The sequence below is a fragment of the Centropristis striata genome, chromosome 23 (assembly GCF_030273125.1).
Source record: "Centropristis striata isolate RG_2023a ecotype Rhode Island chromosome 23, C.striata_1.0, whole genome shotgun sequence".
Classification (NCBI taxonomy): Eukaryota; Metazoa; Chordata; class Actinopteri; order Perciformes; family Serranidae; genus Centropristis; species Centropristis striata.
Window position 1 is genome coordinate 16,718,177 of NC_081539.1, and position 20,273 is coordinate 16,738,449.

A 20,273-nucleotide genomic window follows, 5' to 3' on the forward strand; every position below is an offset into this window, starting at 1 on the left:
TCATTACCTAGAATCCTTTGCATTTCAATAATGTGTACAAGTCTTGCGTTGTGTGGAAGCTCTTTGTAGCGCCTTCTGAACATTGTTGACATGAAAATAGTAAAATAGTTGTTTTTTTGCGGCTGTTGTTAAAAGTTGTTAATGATGGTTGGGGTTACATTATAGAGGAGGCAGAGGTAACGTTAGAGGTCTACAACTAAACAGATGATGACATCCCCAGGTCACAATCCTCACCTGTTTAGGTGGAGGAGGCTCGGCAAGAGTGAAACACCTGCAGGCAAGGTACGTTTTGGATTATGTTAAATTAGGAGGCATATGGTTTCTAATTCTAATTGGATATAAGGAAATAAGCTGCAACCGCGTATTCTAGATATAACATTCAAGCTCACCATAACCCTTTACTTTATCTCTTTTTTTTAAAAGTTAAATCTATTTTCACTTTTGAGACCCTTGCAAAAGGATTATCAAATCCCCCAAAGAGATAAAACATAATTGTAAAAAGGGCTTATGAATAAAGGAGAATCACATCATATGTATGAAGGCATAGCTCATGTCAGGGGCCCGGCTAGAAATGTCACAGATGGCCTTTCTCAGATACTCACATGCCTGCAGCCTCATATGTCTGCTGCCTGAGACGGATATCTGAAACGCTGCAAGTAAAGCACCGACTTTTGGACGCCTGCGAAATGATTCTGAAGTAATCTGCTGATTTAAGGCGGTCGCTAAGCTTTCTTGTGAAATAATCCGCAGACATCAGGCTCAGCCCTCAATTTGCACACTGAGCCAACAGCTCAAGGTGTCGGTGAGCTTGGCTGGGCATTTTTATGTTGCCCTGTGGTTTCTCTTGCAAAGAGTGTCAGCTTACACCTGAAATTATTATTTTCTGTCTTTCTATCTTTCTTTCTGGAACGGATGCATGTGAAGAATGGTGATATCGATCAGTGGAGGAAGGTATTTTTGTGATGAATATTTTTGTATTATTGTAAAGCTACATTATTTTTTTGGTGGACAAAACATGCAATTTCAACATATCAAATTTGACTAATGTAACTGTATAATCATCAGATGAATAGATAATGGAAATAATTATTAATATATTTCCTTGTCTGTAGCGTGTGGAGTTGGCTTCTGAGTTTGCTGTATCTGAAGTCTTCTACCACAAGAAACCTCATTCAAGAACCAGCAGTCTAGCCGTACCATTGCAAAGCTCTGAGCAGTTAAGAGATCATGATGACGCTTACAGTGAAGGTAGGTCAGCCCATAAAAAGAAATAAAGGAGGTGTCTCCAGAGGCGTGTTACCTATAATATAATAGAGTTCAGCCTGTGCAGTAGAGGCAGGCCAAACAATGATATTTGGGTGGTTGCTTCTTGCAGCTCAAGCTCTTCTTGGTGATTGGCTGAGCAGTAAGTTGCGGCTGGAGCTGGAGGTGGACGAAGAAGATGACCTGATGTGCTCCGCTGAGAGGACGAGCCCTGCTGCACTGGCTAGTGCTCAGCCTGCTGTCCTGAACTACAGCAACTTTGATGGTACTAAACAAGAACAAAATCTGTGTGACATATCCAACTAAATTGAGCCTCTTTATTAGAGGGAAAGGTTAATCAAATAATGGGATTAATGAATAAAGCTAGGGTTGGTAGTTAAATACTTCAAAAGTTTGTGCTCAACACCTTTAAAGGAAGAGTTCGCCAAAAAGGGACAAACATAATAATCTGATGAGCAGCACAGGGACTAAGACCCTGTGGTTTTCTTCCAATCCAGGTCATATTTATACTGTCAGTTTTCGTTTCAGGGGATACCTACTCTCAGTCCTAAACTTTGAGTTTTGAGTCTACAACTCAAGGCTCTAGAGTTGAATGCCAAACTGCAATGTTTTAAACCTTAAACAGGTTACCAAATTAAAATTTCTTCTTCACAATGTCCTGTCTTTTGGTATTTTAGGTTTCATATTCCTTCAACCTAACCAGTGAATGCAATGGTTTTCAGCATTTTAGAAGTTGGAGTTTCCATACGTTTTCACAATAACTTGGATTTTAACTGCACTACAATAGAGTTGAACTATACAGGAAACATTTGCTAGACTGGCACTTGGATAGTACAGACCTTCACCAAATGACCCATCTTTCAATGTTAACAAAAATGAAAAATGATTAGTCTGTCTGTCTTGTTATTCTGCTTTGGTCCATACTACACTCTTCCACCACTTTTTATAAAACTCAGGTCATCCTGATGAATAAACACAACCAAACTGAGCTATAAACATGACCTCCTTGGTGGAGGTAAATATTTATGATTAACTAATTGTTTTCTGTAATTACCTGTCTCAAGCAAGTGTTGAGATTCAGCACTTTGAACTGAAACCAGTAGCTTTCCAAAGAGCAGCAAATCAATCAAAAAATGTATTATTTGTTTTGGAAAATGGTCAGTAGTAATTTATAGTTCAAATGTTAAGGGAATAAAATGTATAGTCCTTTCTAACTAAACTCCCTGGTTGCAATTTAATGCTTCTTTTTCACACTCATTTGTGCAAAGATATGTACAACCACCTGGTCGAAGAGGAAGATCACAGCGCTGTTCACAGCTTCCTGCAAGACCTGATGGAGCAAGAGGTGTTGGACTCTGGGGTGATGGAGGAACTGGCGCTAGATGTTGGACAAACAAGGAAGAAATTCAGAAATCCCGTCGTCACCATGGAAGCACGGCACCTACAGGTACAGTACGTGACCAAAGTGAGTCTAAATTTCCTCAAGAAAGGTGAAGGCTGTAGGTGGGGAAACAGTCACTGTGTGTAAAACCAGCAGGATCGATGGGCACCCAAGTTCTCACTTACACTAATTGCTACTGAAGGTGCGAGAGAACAGAGCGCAGCGGGAGGCTGAGAGGCAAAAGCGGCAGAGAGAGAGGGAGGCTCAGCGGGGCACCAGGGAGGAGGCAAAGAGGAGGGAGCGAGAGGAGGAGGCAAGGAAGAATCAGGAGGCACGTAGACAGGAGGAGATGGTGCAGCAGGAGATGGTGAAGCTGCGACGGCAGATGGAGGAGAGGAGAGGCCTGGAACAGCTGGTTCGACAGAGGTATGGTATCCACAGCATGTATGTGAAATAGTCCTCAGTCTCATTGCATCATACATAACCCAAACAAATATTATGGAGGTGTCCCTGTGGAGGCTACATAAGCTCTTGGCCTGCATGATGACACTGCTGTGTAATCTCTCATAAAGTGTGGACCAACCACGCAGAAATCCAGTGGCGGAATGTAACTAAGTCAGTGGTGGGAAAAGTATTCAGATCCCCTATTTAAGTAAAAGTACTAATATCATACTGCAGAATTAATCCAATACAAGTAAAAGTCCTGCATTGAAAACCTTACTTAAGTAGTATTCCAATGATATGCCTTTGGTTTTGATGTAGCTTTAGATGAAGATCAAATGGGAAACTAAACGATGCTAAAGTACTTAAGAACAAAAAACCCTCTTGGAGAAACTATGGGAGAACAGCAACTTTATAAGGCCCTGGTAGACTCAGAAGTATGTATGGGTATTATTCCACAGGGAAAGAGAACGAGTGGAAGCGCAAAGGGCAGCCAGAAGCCTCCTTCAGACCTTCAAACAGCCACTTCAGGACACAGAGCGACTCTATAAAGAACAGAAAATTCAAACCATGGTTCACATGGGTAATCTCAAGGTTGGTACCTGCACTGTGGGTGTACTTGCACGTTGGTACAGCAAATATATCGATGTGAATTCACTAACTCGTGGGTCTGCATGTTGTTATGCATTTATGCGCATGTTTAAGTGTCTGCAGAGGCATTTCTCTGGATGGTATACGGTGGTGTTGGGCCAGAGGTTACGTTTAGGTAAGGCCCTGGCACTCTGTGATTGGAAGCGGCAGCTGAGAGCCTGGCGAGCATGGCGGGCCGTGGCGTGGGCAGCACAACAACAGCGAGAGCTGGCAAGAACAGAGGACGATCTACGAGCTGAAAACAGGCAAGAAAGTCAAAGTTATTACATTAAATCATCCTGATAACCGGTCGTTGTATAAATCTATGGGCAGATTATGAGACAATTATGAGACACTGGGCCACAGACCCTTCATAGTCACTGTGCATCTCTGTGTTTTTTGTCACTTTGAAACTGGTTTGCCACTTTTTGTCTGTGGTTGTTTTGCCACTTTTTGTTATTTTGTGTCTATTTGTAGTTCTTTTGTGTCTCTTTGTGGTCATTTGCATTTTTTTGCATCTTCTTAAAGTTTTCTGGTTCTTCTGGTGTCTTCTTTTAGTCATTTCATGTTTAATTTTTAGTCTCTTCTAGGCTGGTAAGCGGCTCCTGAATAACATGATTTTGTAGGTGACACTTTGGGCCCATATGTAAAATGCTGCGTAAAACTTAAATAAAAATAGAAGGCATCAAATTCAGAACTTGTGTGTATATTTACACAAAACTAAAGTTTATCAGTTTGAGAATAAAATATAGTGTCTTTGTACAGTTTTAAATTGAATATATAACAAAAACATGGATTTGAGATCATGGATGTATTAATTCTACTTCTTAGCACAAATGGCACAATGTGAATTACAACCTTTAATGAAAATTAGGCTGTTAATTATGACAGTATTTATAGAAGGCACTTACTGATCCCTGGGGACCTGACCAAGCAATAATTAATGGTTATAATTAAGATCACATCCGTTCTCTCCTCCAGAGGATGCCAGCTAGCTGCGGAGAGTGACCGAAAGCGGTTGCTACGGCGATGTCTGAATGAGTGGCAGCTATGGTGTCGCATAGAGAAGGAACAACGAGAGTTTTTGGCCCAGCAGCAGGAGACCCGGCGCAAGATGGCTGCCTTAATAAATGCTGCATCAACAGGCAAACTCAAGGCTGCAGAAACCACAACTTATCAGCCAATCATGGCCCCGCCTGAGGCATCGACCCAACCACAGAGCAGGGGGAAGGTGAGCGGTGCACTCACAAATCCTCACATCATTAGCAACAATGCAATTCAAATGTTAAATAAATATGTTGATGCTTCCTGCTGAAAAACCTGACAAATCACATTTTTACACACTGTGGGTGAAATCATGACTAAAACATCAGCCAGGCAGGTGATGCCAAAGGCTGAAATTACTGAGGCCATGAATAAGGTGGGAATTTAAATTGAATAAAACTGTTTTCCAAATCTTGTCTCTGCGTAGGATGACCTGAACTCTCCTCAGTAAGTGAACCAGAGAGAGAAACTTTTCCTGCTGAAATATTCACAACTCTGGAGAATTAAGAGGAGGGAAGAAGGAGGGAGCTTGAATATAGGGGACAGGAAGGCATAGAGCAGATGGAAATAATGCTGGAGAGAAATAAGAGGTGTAGGATAGTGGAACAGAGCTCGAGGGAGAGAAGAAACAGAACAAGAGCTTGAGTAGCTAGAGTTCACGGTCGACGGGTCAATAAAGAGGCCATATTCTGTATCAGGCCCCTGCTGCCTATATATCGGGCTTTCGCAAGCTCAGTGAATCTATGTTATCCCCCTTAAGCTTTTTTATAGACCTAAGGGGGGATTTTTTCATTTTTAATACCATCTTTGTATTGTTTCCGTCTTTGAAGGAAGATCACCACAGGTCAAGCACCTTAGCCCACAACGCCTCTGCAGTACATCAGAATAAGGCCCCAGTGGGTGCTGTGGCCCAGCCCACTCAGCCATGGCAGGTGACCCGACGCCATGCAACACTGACTGCCGCCGAGCTCCACGGGGCACAGCAGAGAGGTGTCGGCGGGGTGAGCGCAGCGACGCCGGGCAGCACGTTTGAAAACAGGCACGCCGTCCAGCAGCAGATCATCACACAGCAGAGGAAGCTGCTGAAGGAGCAGCAGGAGCAGATTGCACAGCTCAAGGAGGAGAAGACTGAGAAGGGGCTGGAGCTGGAAATGGAGAAAATGGCACAGCTCACACAGCTGCCAGGAGGCTCAAGACCAAACAGCCACACAAAGAAGAGGTAGGCTCACTGGAAAGTTCAAGACACAGAAACTTTAGATGAGCATCATATCTACATAAATCACACTTTAAAAGGGGTTTATAAGCTGTAATGTATGGCTTTATAAATGGTTTCTAAACCTTTACTACTGCTTTTTAGTCAGTTGTAAGCCACTTTTGAGTTGCCAAGTCTTTAATTAAGGGTAGTAAACCAAAAATTTGGAAGTTATATATAGTAATCCATAAAGCTTGCAATTATACATGTGAATGGTGGATTCCAATAAATAATTTAATTCATTTAATTTGGATTTTTGAATTTATCTTAAAATTCTCATTATTGTCATATTTATTTTATGTATCATTTATTGATATGATTTTGTATTTTTTTTCTAAAAAAAAAAAAAATAACTTTTTTGCATCAGCAATAGGTAATTTAGGTTTGAGGAGGGTGGAAATAGCAAATTATAGAGAATCTGTTGTATTGTTTCTGTACATTCAATTTTCATTCTCATGGAATATTATTGAAAAAAGCCCAAAAACTTGATACTAAAAGGTTAGAAATTAGTGGAGGAATATGGAAGAAATACAAAGGTTTTGTGCCTTTACTGGTGATAAGGATTGTTCAGTTCTGTGAACAAATAAACTGCAATATCTGTTCTCCCATTCAATACTCTAATTGCAAAACTCTGGACAGTTACACTGTAAGACTGTCTCCACACCTCTATGTCCCACATGTGCCATTAGCTCCAAAACTCAGTTTAGATGATGAAAAATCACATAGATTAGCTCACCTCTCTCTATACAGGTCAAGTCAAAAGGATTTTTACTGAAATAATACCCCTTTAAAGTGATATCTCAAATGTCTAGAAAAGTACGGACACTCATTGTTTTTAGGAGCTACACTGAGGTGAACTGGAGTAGAAGTCATTATCTGTTTATAGCTTTCCTTATTAAATACCAGTCACATAGGAGAAGATACAAAGAAACAGATCAGCTGCAGAAGGATTTAAAGCTTAGAGAGAACAGAAGAGCAAGAGGTTGTAGTTAATATTTCCTACGGTCATCATTCTATTTATGTGATTACAGGCACTTTTTAAGAACTCTATATAACCTTGAATATACTTTTCATGAGTAAAAGCAAAAAGTTCTGCCCTTTACCTCCTGAATAAAATGCATTTATATATTTATGGACAGTTTGACACATGTCAGTTGAGTTTGCCTTCCGTCGTTACCTGTCTGAATAAAATTTGCCAAGCAAGGATGTGAATGTGCAGACAGAGTTATGACGGGCCTTTGTTTCTGTGCTTCTGGCTTCTGTTGCAGGGCACCGACAGTTACTGGAGAACCTGACAGTCTCTGTGCACCTCCAAGGAAAGCTGTCACACGCCAGACACGCCCCCATCCAATCATCTCGGGTCAGTCTGCAAGGTCTTTCACTCTGAGAACATATTAGCAGAGAGCAACATACACAAACTCACATGTACATTTACATATAAACATGAATAGCAGGAGCATATCTTCTTCTTAGAATGCTGCAGCTCTTCCATTCTCAAGTAAATTGCATGACCTAGAATCACACATATGGTGACACAACATTTGCAATGCATGCCTACAGGTCTACAGTCCACTCATAGCTCAATAGCACTCATGGTGTCCTTCCAGTTGCGTGTTCAGAATATGAAGGGAGAAACATACATCAACATCTTTGGGATATACTGAGTGTCTTATTTTTCCTATACATTTAAAACGTCTATTTAGGTGTTCAAATATACCTTTGAATGTAAAATCAGTTTGCTGCTCCACCTGCTTGTTCACACAGGGGCTTCCTTTTGTGTGCGGCAAACAGGAGAAGAAAAAGTTTTTCTACTGCAGTGAAAATGTTGTTTTTTAAAGACTAAATGCCAACAAATATGGATTGAAACAGAATATTTTGTTGGATACAAACTAGGGTTGCACCGACTGAGAAATTCTGGGCCGATAACAATTTGGCTGACAGCTGATTCAGATACCATTGCTTCTTTTTGTTGTTGTTATTCCCCCTGTGTCACAAAGAAATTATCATAAAACTAAAACTAAACTGTTTTAAATTATGTTTTTTGTTCCTGTCCAACCTCAGAACCAACTCACCTTTTTTCAAGAGGCCAATGGCAGTCAAAGTGAATATCAGCTAATTCTGATGTTCAGTAATAACATTTTGTGAATACATTTTAACTTCTGGACTTTAAAACACTCTGGAGTTATTAAAAATGTTTGGTTCACAAAAGTTGGAAACTACACCGCCGCCAATGGAATCTAACTCTACATATAGTGTAACACTAATAATATTAGTGTAGCCTAATATTTATCTTTATTTGTGCAGGAATACTAGGTTTGAACTGAATGAATAGACGTGCAAAAAAGGGGGAAAAAGCAGTGCAGCATTAAAATGTTAAATTTGAATTTCAGCTTTATGGATGAAGCTTTTCTGTACTATTCGATACAGCCCTAAAACATCCACATATCCACCCCTGAGACTCTATTGTGCAACAGAGGAATACCTCCTGCTCAACTAACCCCTCTCCCTCTCTGTGAAGCCATGGAGGTCCGTGCACACCAGCGTGCAGAGCGAAGGAAGGAAATCGAGGAAGTCAAGAAAAAGAAGGAAGAGGAGAAACTGGTAAGAGAATGATCGTGTTTTCTGGATCACCACATTGTTTTGTAAGATAATCAGCAAGTTGTAATTGTCTGAAACATAGTTAAGAAACTGAACTGAACTTTTCAGGCTGAGATGAAAGCTGCTGAGGAGCAGAGGCAGAGGGAGGAGGAGGAGGAGAAACGCAAAGCAGTGGAAAAGAAGAGGGAGGAGAAAAGGCAGGAGAGAGAGGTAAAATTCATATTTTATATATGTCTCACAAACATGAGTGAGAATAATAGAAGTAGGAACACTGAGCGACGTGTAGCTGGACTGCACGCTCCTGACACATTACAGAACGGTGAAATAAATGTCACTTGTTTCTGTCTGTGTGCAGAGAGAGGAAGAAAAACAAAGGCAGCTGAAAAGGCAGCAGGAGTTGCTGAAGCTGGCCACTCAACACTACCACAGAAACTTGCTGCTGCGGCGAGGCCTGGCGCCATGGAAGAGCCTCATGCTGCTCAGACAGGCTAACACACAGGTGAATCGACTGGCTCGTCCATTTAAACCACAAGCTGCGGCAACAAACAAAGTTATTTCAGTCCAATTCAGCCTGTCCTCAGTCCTCCAAAGCCACTTTTTAAGAACCCCGGAGGCACCCTGGATTTTTTTAATATCCTATTTGAAAAGGAAGTGCGTCTGCCTTTTCATTATCACACATGCTCCTACAACAGAATTACAATAAGCAAAAGAAAATTTTTACCTACAAGGGTAAATCCAAGTCCAGGTACGCACCATGGATTTGAATAATAAAAAGCCTCGATGGTTATAGACTTCCTTGCAAAGTATACCGAATGTGCGTCTGCTATCTGACTTGGAGGCAGTCGCTCAAAGGAAAGCTGTGTCAATGAAAGGCTTTTTTATAATTCAAATCGAATTTGTAGTGGCGGGGTGTTTTTTATGGCTCACAGACCAGTGGTGGACATAATGCTTTCCAATTTTCTCACACAAAAAAGCTTTTATAGTTAGTTTTCTCCCGCATCTGATGAAGATTATAAAGACTAATCTGTCTTAGATTTTAGTGATTTAAAGAGGATTATCTGATTTTTTTTGTTATCTTGTCAGTCGCCTCAGACGTGTTCAAAACACAGATTTTTTTTTTAAGCAATACTATAAATAACTTCTTAAAAGTGCAATAATGAATAGAATCTTTATCCATTTTTTGGCTGATTTATACATTCTTTTTATTCATTCTATATTTATTTTCCCTGTGATGATTTCTGTTCCATTTTATTAATACCTGTCCATTTTCCTCGATTGTGAAGCATTTTGGAACTTTAATTGTTAAAAATGCTCCCACAAACCACACGCTGTTTATCCACAGGCAACCCACTTTAACACATTTAATAGACTGAGCAATGAGCAAACTACTGTGGTAAAAATACTCACTCAGCAGCTAAAACCAACACCCCAAGCCAAACAAAAAGCTACAAAAACACATAAACCCACCATCCATACACACTTATGCTCCTGGACACACACACACTCAACAAGACGGAGGAAAAATCTCCAAACCAAAGGATTTGACAATTTCACTGTATCATCATTTTATCTTCAAAATGTTCTTCTCACACAAAAACCCTTGTGCATACATGTTTCACAGCTAGATATAATCCCTCTTTGTTAAATGTGAGATTCAGTCGAAGACAGGCGCTTCATCATTTGATAGCGCTCTACTGTTTCAACCTGGCACATATGATTGAGTTTGGATGCATTCATCAGCGTGCATCAACGCTTTTCTCTTCAATCCCCGCCAGCTGGCCGAGAGTCATCACAATCTCTTCCTCCTGAGGCGGTGCACACGAGGCTGGCAACAATCAGCAAGAGAGTCCCTGTCTGAGAAAGAAGCTTCTGCTGTCCAACTGCACCAGCACTTTTTGCTTCGGAGGAGCTTAAGCTGCTGGAAAAGAGTGTGTATTCACCCGCGCACACACACAAAAACCCAGTTACTCAATCAGGATTGCAGTCTCCTCATCATCTGCCGGTGACTTAGAGCAACACCTTTTTCTTATCTCTACCTGCCCTCAGTCGTGTTTTCAGGTGCCCAGTCTTTAAAGAAAAACGTCTAGAACATTTTTTACTTTTCTTGTTTAAGCCAGTGCCATCTTAATCACTGCAACTCACTAACTTGCAGCTTCACTGCTAAAAAGGTAATAAAATTTCCTATCTCTGAATGAGCTTTTTTTTCCCAGCTAAAGGACTGGCGGATGATTCAAGAGGAGAGAGCCAAGCGTTTCTATCGCACTCACACTCTGAGGAGGTTTCTGCTGGCTTTGCTGGACCATGTGACCCAGGAGAGGCTGGTGGAGTGGGACAATCAGGAGCTGGCTCAGGAGCACAATAACAGGTCTGCTACCCATGACTTTCCCATATGTTCACTGTGTGGATGCTGCAGTGTGATCCTCCGGTAATGCAACCAACAAACAGGGTGTCTAATTAAATTTTAACAGCTTGTTTAATTACAAATTAGAATGCAATGTCAAAGCAGTTTGATGACACCGTACCAGAAAGACTACAAGGCCTTGAATTTGTATCAAACATAAGCATTTATTTAACTGTATGGACATTTTAAGGCCTATTCTATAAACAGAGTTAGGACTTTCAATTTGACTTGCGATAAAGAATCATTCATGAACCAATCCTGCAGAATATGATAAGTTACCCACTGGTACATGTATCTTTGAGCAGAAGCAGTTGTTGATGCATAAGATTATTAACTACAACATCATCTTTTTTTACATACATGTCTGTGATCCGTTATACAGTATGGCGCACGGTAAGTCTATAAGAATCATGTCCTGGGCAAAAGAGCTGTTGATGGGGCACTTCCCTCGTTGTGAATAAAACAAATCAGACCTGCCGCCCCCTGTTTAAAATAAGAAATTGAAATAGAAGCAACATTTTGCAGGATTTTCCACCATTGCATCAGGTTTATCTGCATTTGTAGAACAGCCAATAGGAACGCTCAATCTCAAAAATGACTTGTAATTGGCCAACCTCTCAAGCAAGCAGTGGTGCAGAAGTCAGACTGACTGAAATAATACAATATGCTGAAAAGTTATTATGGGTTTTTTTCCTCCAATAACTTCCAAAAAAAATCCATCTTCCCCAGCTTTAACTCTAGTAAAGTGCCTCAAATCTGCTATACATGCTGGCATAGCATTATATTTATAGCCTGACCGGTCTCTAGCCCTGGGTAATTAAAAAAAGAAGCATATTTTCTGCATTAATACTCTTTTTCCTAATAGTTCAATTGTTGTGGAGATGTTTTACCTTAAAACCATGAATGGCGCTAGAGGAAAAGTCTGAGGATCATTAAAGTTATAAGGATTCATCCTCTTGGAATTACTAATGTCAGTATTACCTATCCATCTTGTAAATGTTGAGATAATTCACTGGATAAGTGGAAACTTTGACATGGCGGTGTGTGAAAAGTCAGGATACCACCAAAGATTCAATGACTGGGCATTATAGATATGTGAACCAAATGTGATATGTAGTCTATTTCAGTCCGAACCAAAGTGATGCGCAGACAGACCAACATTACCTACCCTGGAGCTACGCTGCTAGCATGGCTAACAAGTCAGTTTGTTGACTGCAACAACTTTTCTAATTTGCATTTAAATAGTTTTGCAAGATTGCTTCCCACAAATTACATATTTTAAATCAGCAAACCCATTTTAGTTTTGATTATACTTAATATCAGCATTATTATAAAATATTCTGTTCCCATTGTGGGCAAAATTTACCATACGAGTTCTTACTTAATGATTTCACCATCATTGCCTGCACAAAATGTTCATAATCTTCAGCTTCTCAGGTGAGGTCAGCTAAATGACCACAGCCTGCAGGTGAATTCCAACCAGCTGCCCAGCTGGCATTGTCAATAAGCCCCTAGTGACATCATGGGAAAACTCATTAGGTGTTGTCAACCCAGAGGTCCCTACAATTCAGTTATTGCTCACTTGCTCTGTTCCCGTCTGTCCCTCCATCTGTCTGCACTTCAGACGGGTGCTGCAGCGATGTTTGCTGGCCTGGAGGCAGCTTCCCTGTCTGCTGCGCAAGGAACGAGTGAGGGAGGAGCGGCGGGGGAAGCTGGGACGGAGAGTGACTGAGGTTCTGCCTGATTTCTGCGCCTATCCACTGTAAAGCCTCTGGGACAAACTGTAGGAGACAGACTGCACAGCCATACAGACAACACACCAACATCTCAGTAACTGGAGAGGATGTGATGAAATGAATCCATATGCACCTTTCTCACAATAATTTTAATAAAAATAAATACAATTTGTTTCATACAAACACACAACTGCATCAACACAATTTTAAGGATACTAAAGCTTTTAAATCCCTTTGAGATAATCTAATAAAAGCAGCAACATCAAAAAACTAACTCTCAAGGTGACACAAATGCATTGATTTATTTGCCTTTGCCATACTTCCGCAGCCGTTTAATTCATGAATCAGTTCATACCAGCTTATTCATAACTATTCATTATGTTTAATGCAATGAAAAGCTGTTTAACTGATAGTCCGGTAGTATATGTGGCTTGTGCTGAAATGTTTGACTCATCTGTGCAAAGAGACCATCCTTAACAAGATGTTCAGTACATCTTTTGTGCAGGACTGAAAAACTCCGGAGGCAGAAATCGTCTTGTTTCTGACACACTGTTCAGAGAAAATGAGAACCAGAACAGATTACTCATTCTCACTTTTTTCTTGTATTCCGTCTCCCAGCAAGGCACTAAAATGTAGAGGAGACACATAAAGACATGTTCAAGTCCAGGGATGACAGTCAGTGTGAAGGTAATGGTGATATTTGTTTGGCAGAGTGACTGATGAGAAGTGGAAAGAGATTAAGTCAGTGTGAGTAGATACAGCTGCACAGAGGAAATGTGAGTTGTGAGCGACATTAATGGCAGTGAAAGTATCTTATCTTCTTAGTTGTCATTGCTTTGTGTCAAGTCAGAGCAGTAGCCCAGTGATAGAAATCCTGGCAGCTCTCAGGTGGAGAAATCAGAGTGAAAGGAGCCATGCTGCCATCCAGTGGACATGAACAAGAACAGCAAGTATAAGCTCCAAACTTAAAAAAATCAAGTTTCTTACACCAGGTCTGCTGGGACGGGAGAAGGTGGGTTCAGTTTTTCTCCCATGGTCATGAACTCTGCCCAGTTGCCACGGAAGCCTCGAGAGTAGACGCCAGTGTCCACGACGAGGCCCCAGTAAGCGCTGCGAGCGGTTTTGTCTCGCAGAGCTGTGCGTGCCTCGCGCTCAGTTACGTTGTAGCTGACGTTGATGATCTGCACTAGCAGCAGGTGGAGCAGCCCACAGGTCACAATGCTGCTGTACCACGCACAGGTGAAGCAAAGTGCAGTGCTGAAACACAGACAATGACAAAAGAGGGTACATGAAAAGTACTTAGTGTTTCTACTTTGCAAACTATGTAAAAGTTCCATATTATTACAAACAGACTTTGTCTTTGGCATTTCTGTACAGCCCGGATACATATACAGTCACTGGCCACTTCATTAGGTACATCTGTTCAACTGCTCATAATAAATATAAGCATAAATATCAGATGGCAGCAACTCAATGCATTTAGGCATGTAGACATGGTGAAGACGACCTGCTAAAGTACAAAGTGAGCATCAGAATGGAGAAGAAAGGTGATTTAAGTGACTTTGAACGTGGCATGGTTGTTGGTGCCAGACGAGCTGGTCCGAGGATTTCACAAATTGCTGATCTACCTGGATTTTCACGCACAACTAGAACTGGAGGAGGTCAGAGGAGAACAGCTGATTCGAGATCATAGAAAGGCAACAGTAACTCAAATAACCACTCATTACAACCAAGACTCAACTCATTATAACCATCTCCGAACACACAACACGTCCTACCTTGAAGTAGATGGGCTACAGCAGCAGAAGACCACTTCATAAATGTATATTTACTAGGGCCAGGACTCGATTAAAAAAATTAATCTAATTAATTACAGGCTTTGTAATTAATTAATCGAAATTAATCGCATTTTAATTGCATATAAGTATTTGATAAGTGCGATTAAAATGTGTCCATTTTTTTAACGCGTTCATTTTTGTGTAATTAATTAATCTTAATGCGTTAAAGTCCTGGCCCTAATATGATATGAATTCATTGCTCAGACTCTACTTTCTTGTATTAAAGGGGAAATATTATTTAAAAACAATTTTTTTAAGTTCATGTGCATATACATTTGGGTATCTGGAGTGCCTGTCAACCCATAAACCGTGAAATAAGACAGCCCAGGCAGTTTTTCGTGTGGTTAGCCTGGATCACAAATCGCAGGATTCAACCAGCCATTCAGATATGGCTCTCACTTTCAGGTTGATACTTATGTTTTGGTTTCCTCTCGAGAACATGTTAACATGCTTTTAAGTTTAAAAACACATTATTTTTCTCATACACCCAGTCTGCTCAGATTGGTCAGTGTTTCTCCGTCTTCTGCATCTGCGATTTCAGGTAGATGCTAAAACGTACCCACTGAATGTAGTAAGCAGAGGGCCTGACCCGCCCTACTCTGCCTCTGATTGACTTACCCTAATATTCATACCCTAACCTCAACCAATCTCACTCCTCATGCCAAAATCTGACAAACCCAACCACCATTCACTAGCTACATTCTAGCATCTACAGTGCTCTGTGTGTCTGCACCATCACTGTGGCTGGGGAATGATTGTAGCGCCACGTTTTTATCAATATGGCATAGTTGTGACATCACAACTTCACAGAAATCCTGACAGCTCATTAAAAGGCAGTGTCTGAATACAGGCTGTGTGCATTTCTCTGCAGATTAAGCATTTTAATACTTTCAGAGTTTTTATATAGCAATTAGACCTGCATTATAATTTAAAAAATGTAAAAACATGGAAATCTCACTTTTTACAATATGGGACCTTTAAGCAAATATGAAGAATAAAATAACCCAGCCTAGAGTGTACAAATGTATGTCTTTGCTTAAAGTACCTGTACTGGTTGTAGACCCCCGGGCAGTAGAGCAGGGTGAGGACGAGGTATTGATCCGGACACACACTCCGCAGCACCAGGCTGATCCCGCACAGGGACGTCAACAGGAAGAGGACGAGCGTAAGCAGGAAGCTGCGGTGATTGGCCTGACCCACACAGCTGTTTATCCTACCCGGGCACCGAACAGACGCACAGACACACAAGTACACATACAGGCAGACAAAACATCGTACTGAGACCCCAGGGTTACACTACACTACACACATGCAGGACCACACATAAGTGTAGGAGTGGATGAAAGCAAGGAACTGTTCACTTGTAGCTGAAATAAACATACGTGTGTGACGTTGACTCTACACAACATACAAATATGGCTAAAAAAGACACAGCAGGTGTGAACAGGACAAACACTCATTCATTCTGAGCTGATTACGTATCCTGGAAAGAAAGACAGTCACTTAAGGGCATTGTTTTGAGAATTAAAATGACTTTTTTTTAGATTTATTAAATAATTGTGTAGAAAAGACGAGCAAAAGACAACTTCAGTGTTTGAGATGTGAGACAAAATGAAAGAAACAGTGATGACAGGCCGAGTGAGAAGTATATTGTTGGAACCCACCAGACACAGTGGTGGTCGAGACGCAGCACGCAGACACCACAGATGCGACAATGTCCCGCCCTCGGGGGCCGCACCACCCTGCACACCGGACACCAGTTCCTTCGGCCGCTTTCCTTCAGCTCCACCTCCGCATGCTCCGACGATCCCGCCCGGTTCGCTACCGTCATGGTCACATCCTGCCTCCCTCCATTGACGGCAGGGTCTTTGTCTGCCAAAGGGCTGTAATATGTCACTGTGCTGTGGACGGCCTCTTGGTCTGGACGCACGATGCCAGGTTCTCTCTTGGTGGTGTGGACGAGGGCTACCAAGGTGAGGATGACCCCTAGAGTTACCACTCCTACCTGCACATTGCCAACATCCCCACGGGGAAACACCTCAGTGATGAACAAGTAGTACATGTACGCCAGGGAGAAGAGGGCGAGGCTGAGGAAGAAGAGTGTCCGTCCTTTCTTTCGGTGGGTGAAATAGTAGTACCACAGCACCAGGCCGGGCAGAGCTGTCAGAGTCACCATGCCCAGCAGGAAGTGGAGAGCAGCGAGGTGCAGCAAGACCGGGAGGAGGATAAGAGGCGGGATGACAGACAGGTCCACTCTTCGGGCTCCACCCCAAAACCAGGGTACACGAATCCGGTCTGAGACAACTGCAGCCACATGAGACAGGGATTCAGGTTTCTGAGGCTCCCTCTTCATGAACCTAAAAGAGTAAAAAGGGGGGGGGGGGGGGGTATTTTAATTTCTTCAGGTGACACAAACATCTTCAAGGCCTAAGCAACTGCCAATTGCTACAGCCCCAGAGTTTAAAGTCCCTTACCTGTCACAGGCGTCATCCAGATCCTCACAGTCACAGCAGCAGGCTGCCACATGGCTGCGCTCTCCAGCTCTGTTCACATACTCGCAGCAGCACAAAGTCTCCTCCTCCTCCAGCACCTTTTTGGCTCGCTTCTTCATGATGACAGCCTATAGAGAAGTTTTTTTTTTTTTTATCCTTAAACATTTGTGTTGGAGATCAGGAAGTGAAAGACAATAACAGTAAATACCTCTAAAAGCCCACTTTGTTAAAATATCCTTTTCACACAGCAGCTTACCAGCTATTTGGATGTGTTTTACATGGTGGAATGAATCCAAACAGATTTCTACCACCATAACGCAGACCCTGCTCATTTGACCCTACCCAATCCACCTCCTACCCTCACATCTGTCACACATCTGTTATGCTTTAATGATTTACAGGAGCTGGAAAGTCCCACCACTGCAGCCTGCTGCTTGTTCAGGCAGCACAGATGGGTTTGGGCTGAAGTGACGCAGGGAAAGCATTTATAACAATCGCAGGTCTTCAGTGTCCCTTCCATCAAAGAGCGCAAAACTAGTGGACCGCTAAGTGGGATTATTCCTCCAGCTCAGTTAAACCTCTCTCTGGGGGGGATCCAGCTCTGTTGAATGACCCTCTTATTAGCAATAAATCAAAGCATGGCATTGTGTTTTATTATTATTAGTCAGCCACAGATCAAACTAACAGGAGGAAGACACAGCAGGCTCCGGAAAGGTCAACACCATCTACCTGGTGAGTCCTTCCAGGCAGCCTCTGTAAGGGCCTAAAGAGAAGACAGAAGGCAGCATGGAGTGATTAATGACTGTGTGGGTGCGTGGTGGCACCAACTGGCACATCTGCTCCCTGAAAAAAAACTAATACTGCTGCAAGTATTCATAGCGTGACTGTGGTACTCACCAGTTTTATGTCCTTTTGTAACACAGAGGGATATTCTGTAGTAGACAGTGCTTTTCGCAATGACAGCAGGACAATAAAAAGTGTGTAAAATTTAGAGTGTGTGTGTGGGGAGGGGGGGGCTGTTGTTTATAACTGATGTGTTTTGAGGATGGGAGCATATTCCTTAGAGGTCTACCGATTAGTTGATCGATCAATTAGCTGGATGACAGAAATTAATCTCCAGCTATTTTGATCATTTTTCCTCTTCTTCCTCTTATTAATTTAGAGGATTTGCTACTTTTCTCAATTGTACATGGTAGTTAACTTAATACCTTTAGATTTCAAGCAATTAGTTATAATAAATTATTTGAACATGTGTTGGGTTTTGAGTGAAATTGTGATCTTAAAAAAAGTTTTTTTTTTCCCACTGTTGTCAGATATCTCATTAGCCAAACAATCAATGTTTAATGAATTAATAAAATAGGGATGCATCAATTGTGAAATTCTAGGCCACAACTGATGTTTAGAATGTCAATTTGGCCATGTCAGTGTTTTGTTGTTTGTGCCAAGGAAATCTTCATTATAAAAAAGTGACTTTACTGTTTTAAAGGATTGGTTTGTCCACATCTGACCACAAAATAACCAACGCAACATTTAGCCTGCGCAAAATTGATGCGACGCACCAAATAAACATCGGCCATCGGCATCGCTGAAGTGGCCGATATGTTGATGCATTCCTAAAAATAAACCCTTAGTTGCAGCCCTAACTGTCCAGAGCTAGATTTTTTCGGGGGCAAACTGCAACAAATGTAAATGGATTAAACATGGTTGATATTGTTAAATTAATATTTAACATAGCTGAGAAATTGTCAAAACTAGTTATGGTTTCATGCCCTTGCTCAAGAAATAGTGTCCCCTGTATCCAGTGTTAAAATGTATCTAAACAGCTGCTGGCTGTAATTTTATATTTAACAGACAAATATGAGAGTATCAATTTTCTCATCAATTCTTTTAAAAAATGCTCAAAAGCAAAAGTATCCTCTTGGACACCCTGATAATGGATAACACATGATAAATTGCGATTTTTGGCTGCCCTTCCAGTAAAAAAAAAAGGAATGAAGTGCCTTTAAAATAAAGAAAACTCGATGCAGTATCTCATGCTGTAGGTTGTCCTACAGCTAGAAAACTCTAAAAGCTGGTGCCCCAATGCATGGAACTGGTGCCTTTTTTCTGCCCCTGCCCCTCATTCAAACCTGTCCGGCACTGCTAGTATCTGCATATTTCTAAAGCTCTAACAGCCTCTGCAACTTGGGTCTCGATTAAAAGTGAGTAGAAGTTAGAGACTAGTACTTCCTGCATTTTAAACAGGCACTGAGAAAACAAATTAAATCAATTTAGACAGTCATTGGGGCCCAAAACTTGCTTTAATATTGTATAAGGGGATCAAGTGTGCTTTAATGGAGTTATTCATTTAGTTAATCACCGTCCGATTGCAGGTCACAGACAGTTGGCCCAGATTTTCACATCATACCTGTCAACGAGCCAAAGAGGTTTAAATATGGCAGCAAAGACACACAACAGACGCTCAAAGGCGGCTTTAACATACCTGAACACTGAGCGGCTACATGCCGACGCTTCCCGGCAGATATCGACTGAAACGGTGTCCCTCCGTCGTTTTTTAACGGAAGTCGTTCTCCTGGTAACGGCTGTTGTATCCGGTGTTTTTCGGAGCTACATGCCGCCCAGTGTTTCTTTCGCGGAAGTCTCCAGAACAACAGCAGCTGGCGGTAAACCAGTCTGGGTTCAAGTCGACGGAACGGGGGTCTTCTCGCTGGGTTTGGCCCGGATTCCGGTTCGCTCTTGTCGGATACGTCCAGTGGCTCTGCCCCTAAACAGTCTCCCTCCTGACGTCCGATGAGCTCCAGGACACGTTCACACTCCCACACCTACAGGACAGCCATGTATACTTCATGAATTTAACCCAAAAACAAACCCTTTCGTTATTTCTCTCCTCCTGACTCTCTCTCTCCCTCTGTGTGTGTGTGTGTGTGTGTGTGTTTTGAGAGAGGTGTGTGTGTGTGTGTGAACAGCGTGGTTACGTCGTTAGGTGAATGCGCGCAGGTCAAACCGTTTCCAACTGTCAAGAGGTGGTTCAGACTGTATGGGTGTGTCGCTTCAAGTCAAACCCCGCCTGATAATGTTTAAAAAAATGTGATTAGAACGTGGTGTAATTGTTGTATCTAATTTCGTATAATATCCAGTCTATGATAATATCACATTTATTTTGTGGAAATCTAAGAAGCTAAGCCAGGATCTCACAG

General features: G+C 41.8%; 2 protein-coding genes across 3 annotated transcripts; one reads left to right on the forward strand and one right to left on the reverse strand.

Moving 5' to 3' along the window:
- Positions 1-32: 32 nt before the first annotated feature.
- ccdc191 (coiled-coil domain containing 191) lies at positions 33-13,133 on the forward strand. The gene is made up of 17 exons (XM_059326780.1): positions 33-283; positions 914-951; positions 1,113-1,248; positions 1,376-1,528; positions 2,532-2,710; positions 2,847-3,070; positions 3,547-3,679; positions 3,791-3,981; positions 4,697-4,946; positions 5,590-5,978; positions 7,280-7,371; positions 8,530-8,612; positions 8,718-8,819; positions 8,965-9,108; positions 10,385-10,537; positions 10,820-10,974; positions 12,635-13,133. Exons 1-17 carry the CDS (start codon positions 205-207, stop codon positions 12,774-12,776), a joined length of 2,643 nt encoding a protein of 880 aa, XP_059182763.1. The 5' UTR covers positions 33-204; the 3' UTR covers positions 12,777-13,133.
- zdhhc23b (zinc finger DHHC-type palmitoyltransferase 23b) lies at positions 12,877-20,204 on the reverse strand. Of its 2 annotated transcripts, XM_059326781.1 has the most exons (7): positions 20,052-20,204; positions 19,559-19,898; positions 17,059-17,204; positions 16,249-16,941; positions 15,630-15,797; positions 13,734-14,003; positions 12,877-13,371 (listed from the first exon to the last, which is right to left on the reverse strand). In XM_059326781.1, the coding sequence occupies exons 3-7, from the start codon at positions 17,193-17,195 to the stop codon at positions 13,326-13,328; spliced, it is 1,314 nt and encodes a 437-aa protein (XP_059182764.1). In that variant the 5' UTR covers positions 17,196-17,204; positions 19,559-19,898; positions 20,052-20,204; the 3' UTR covers positions 12,877-13,325. The 2 variants fall into 2 exon arrangements, with proteins under 2 accessions (XP_059182764.1, XP_059182765.1); XM_059326782.1 differs by lacking the exon at positions 20,052-20,204 and having other exon boundaries at positions 15,630-15,788; positions 19,559-19,974.
- Positions 20,205-20,273: the final 69 nt, after the last annotated feature.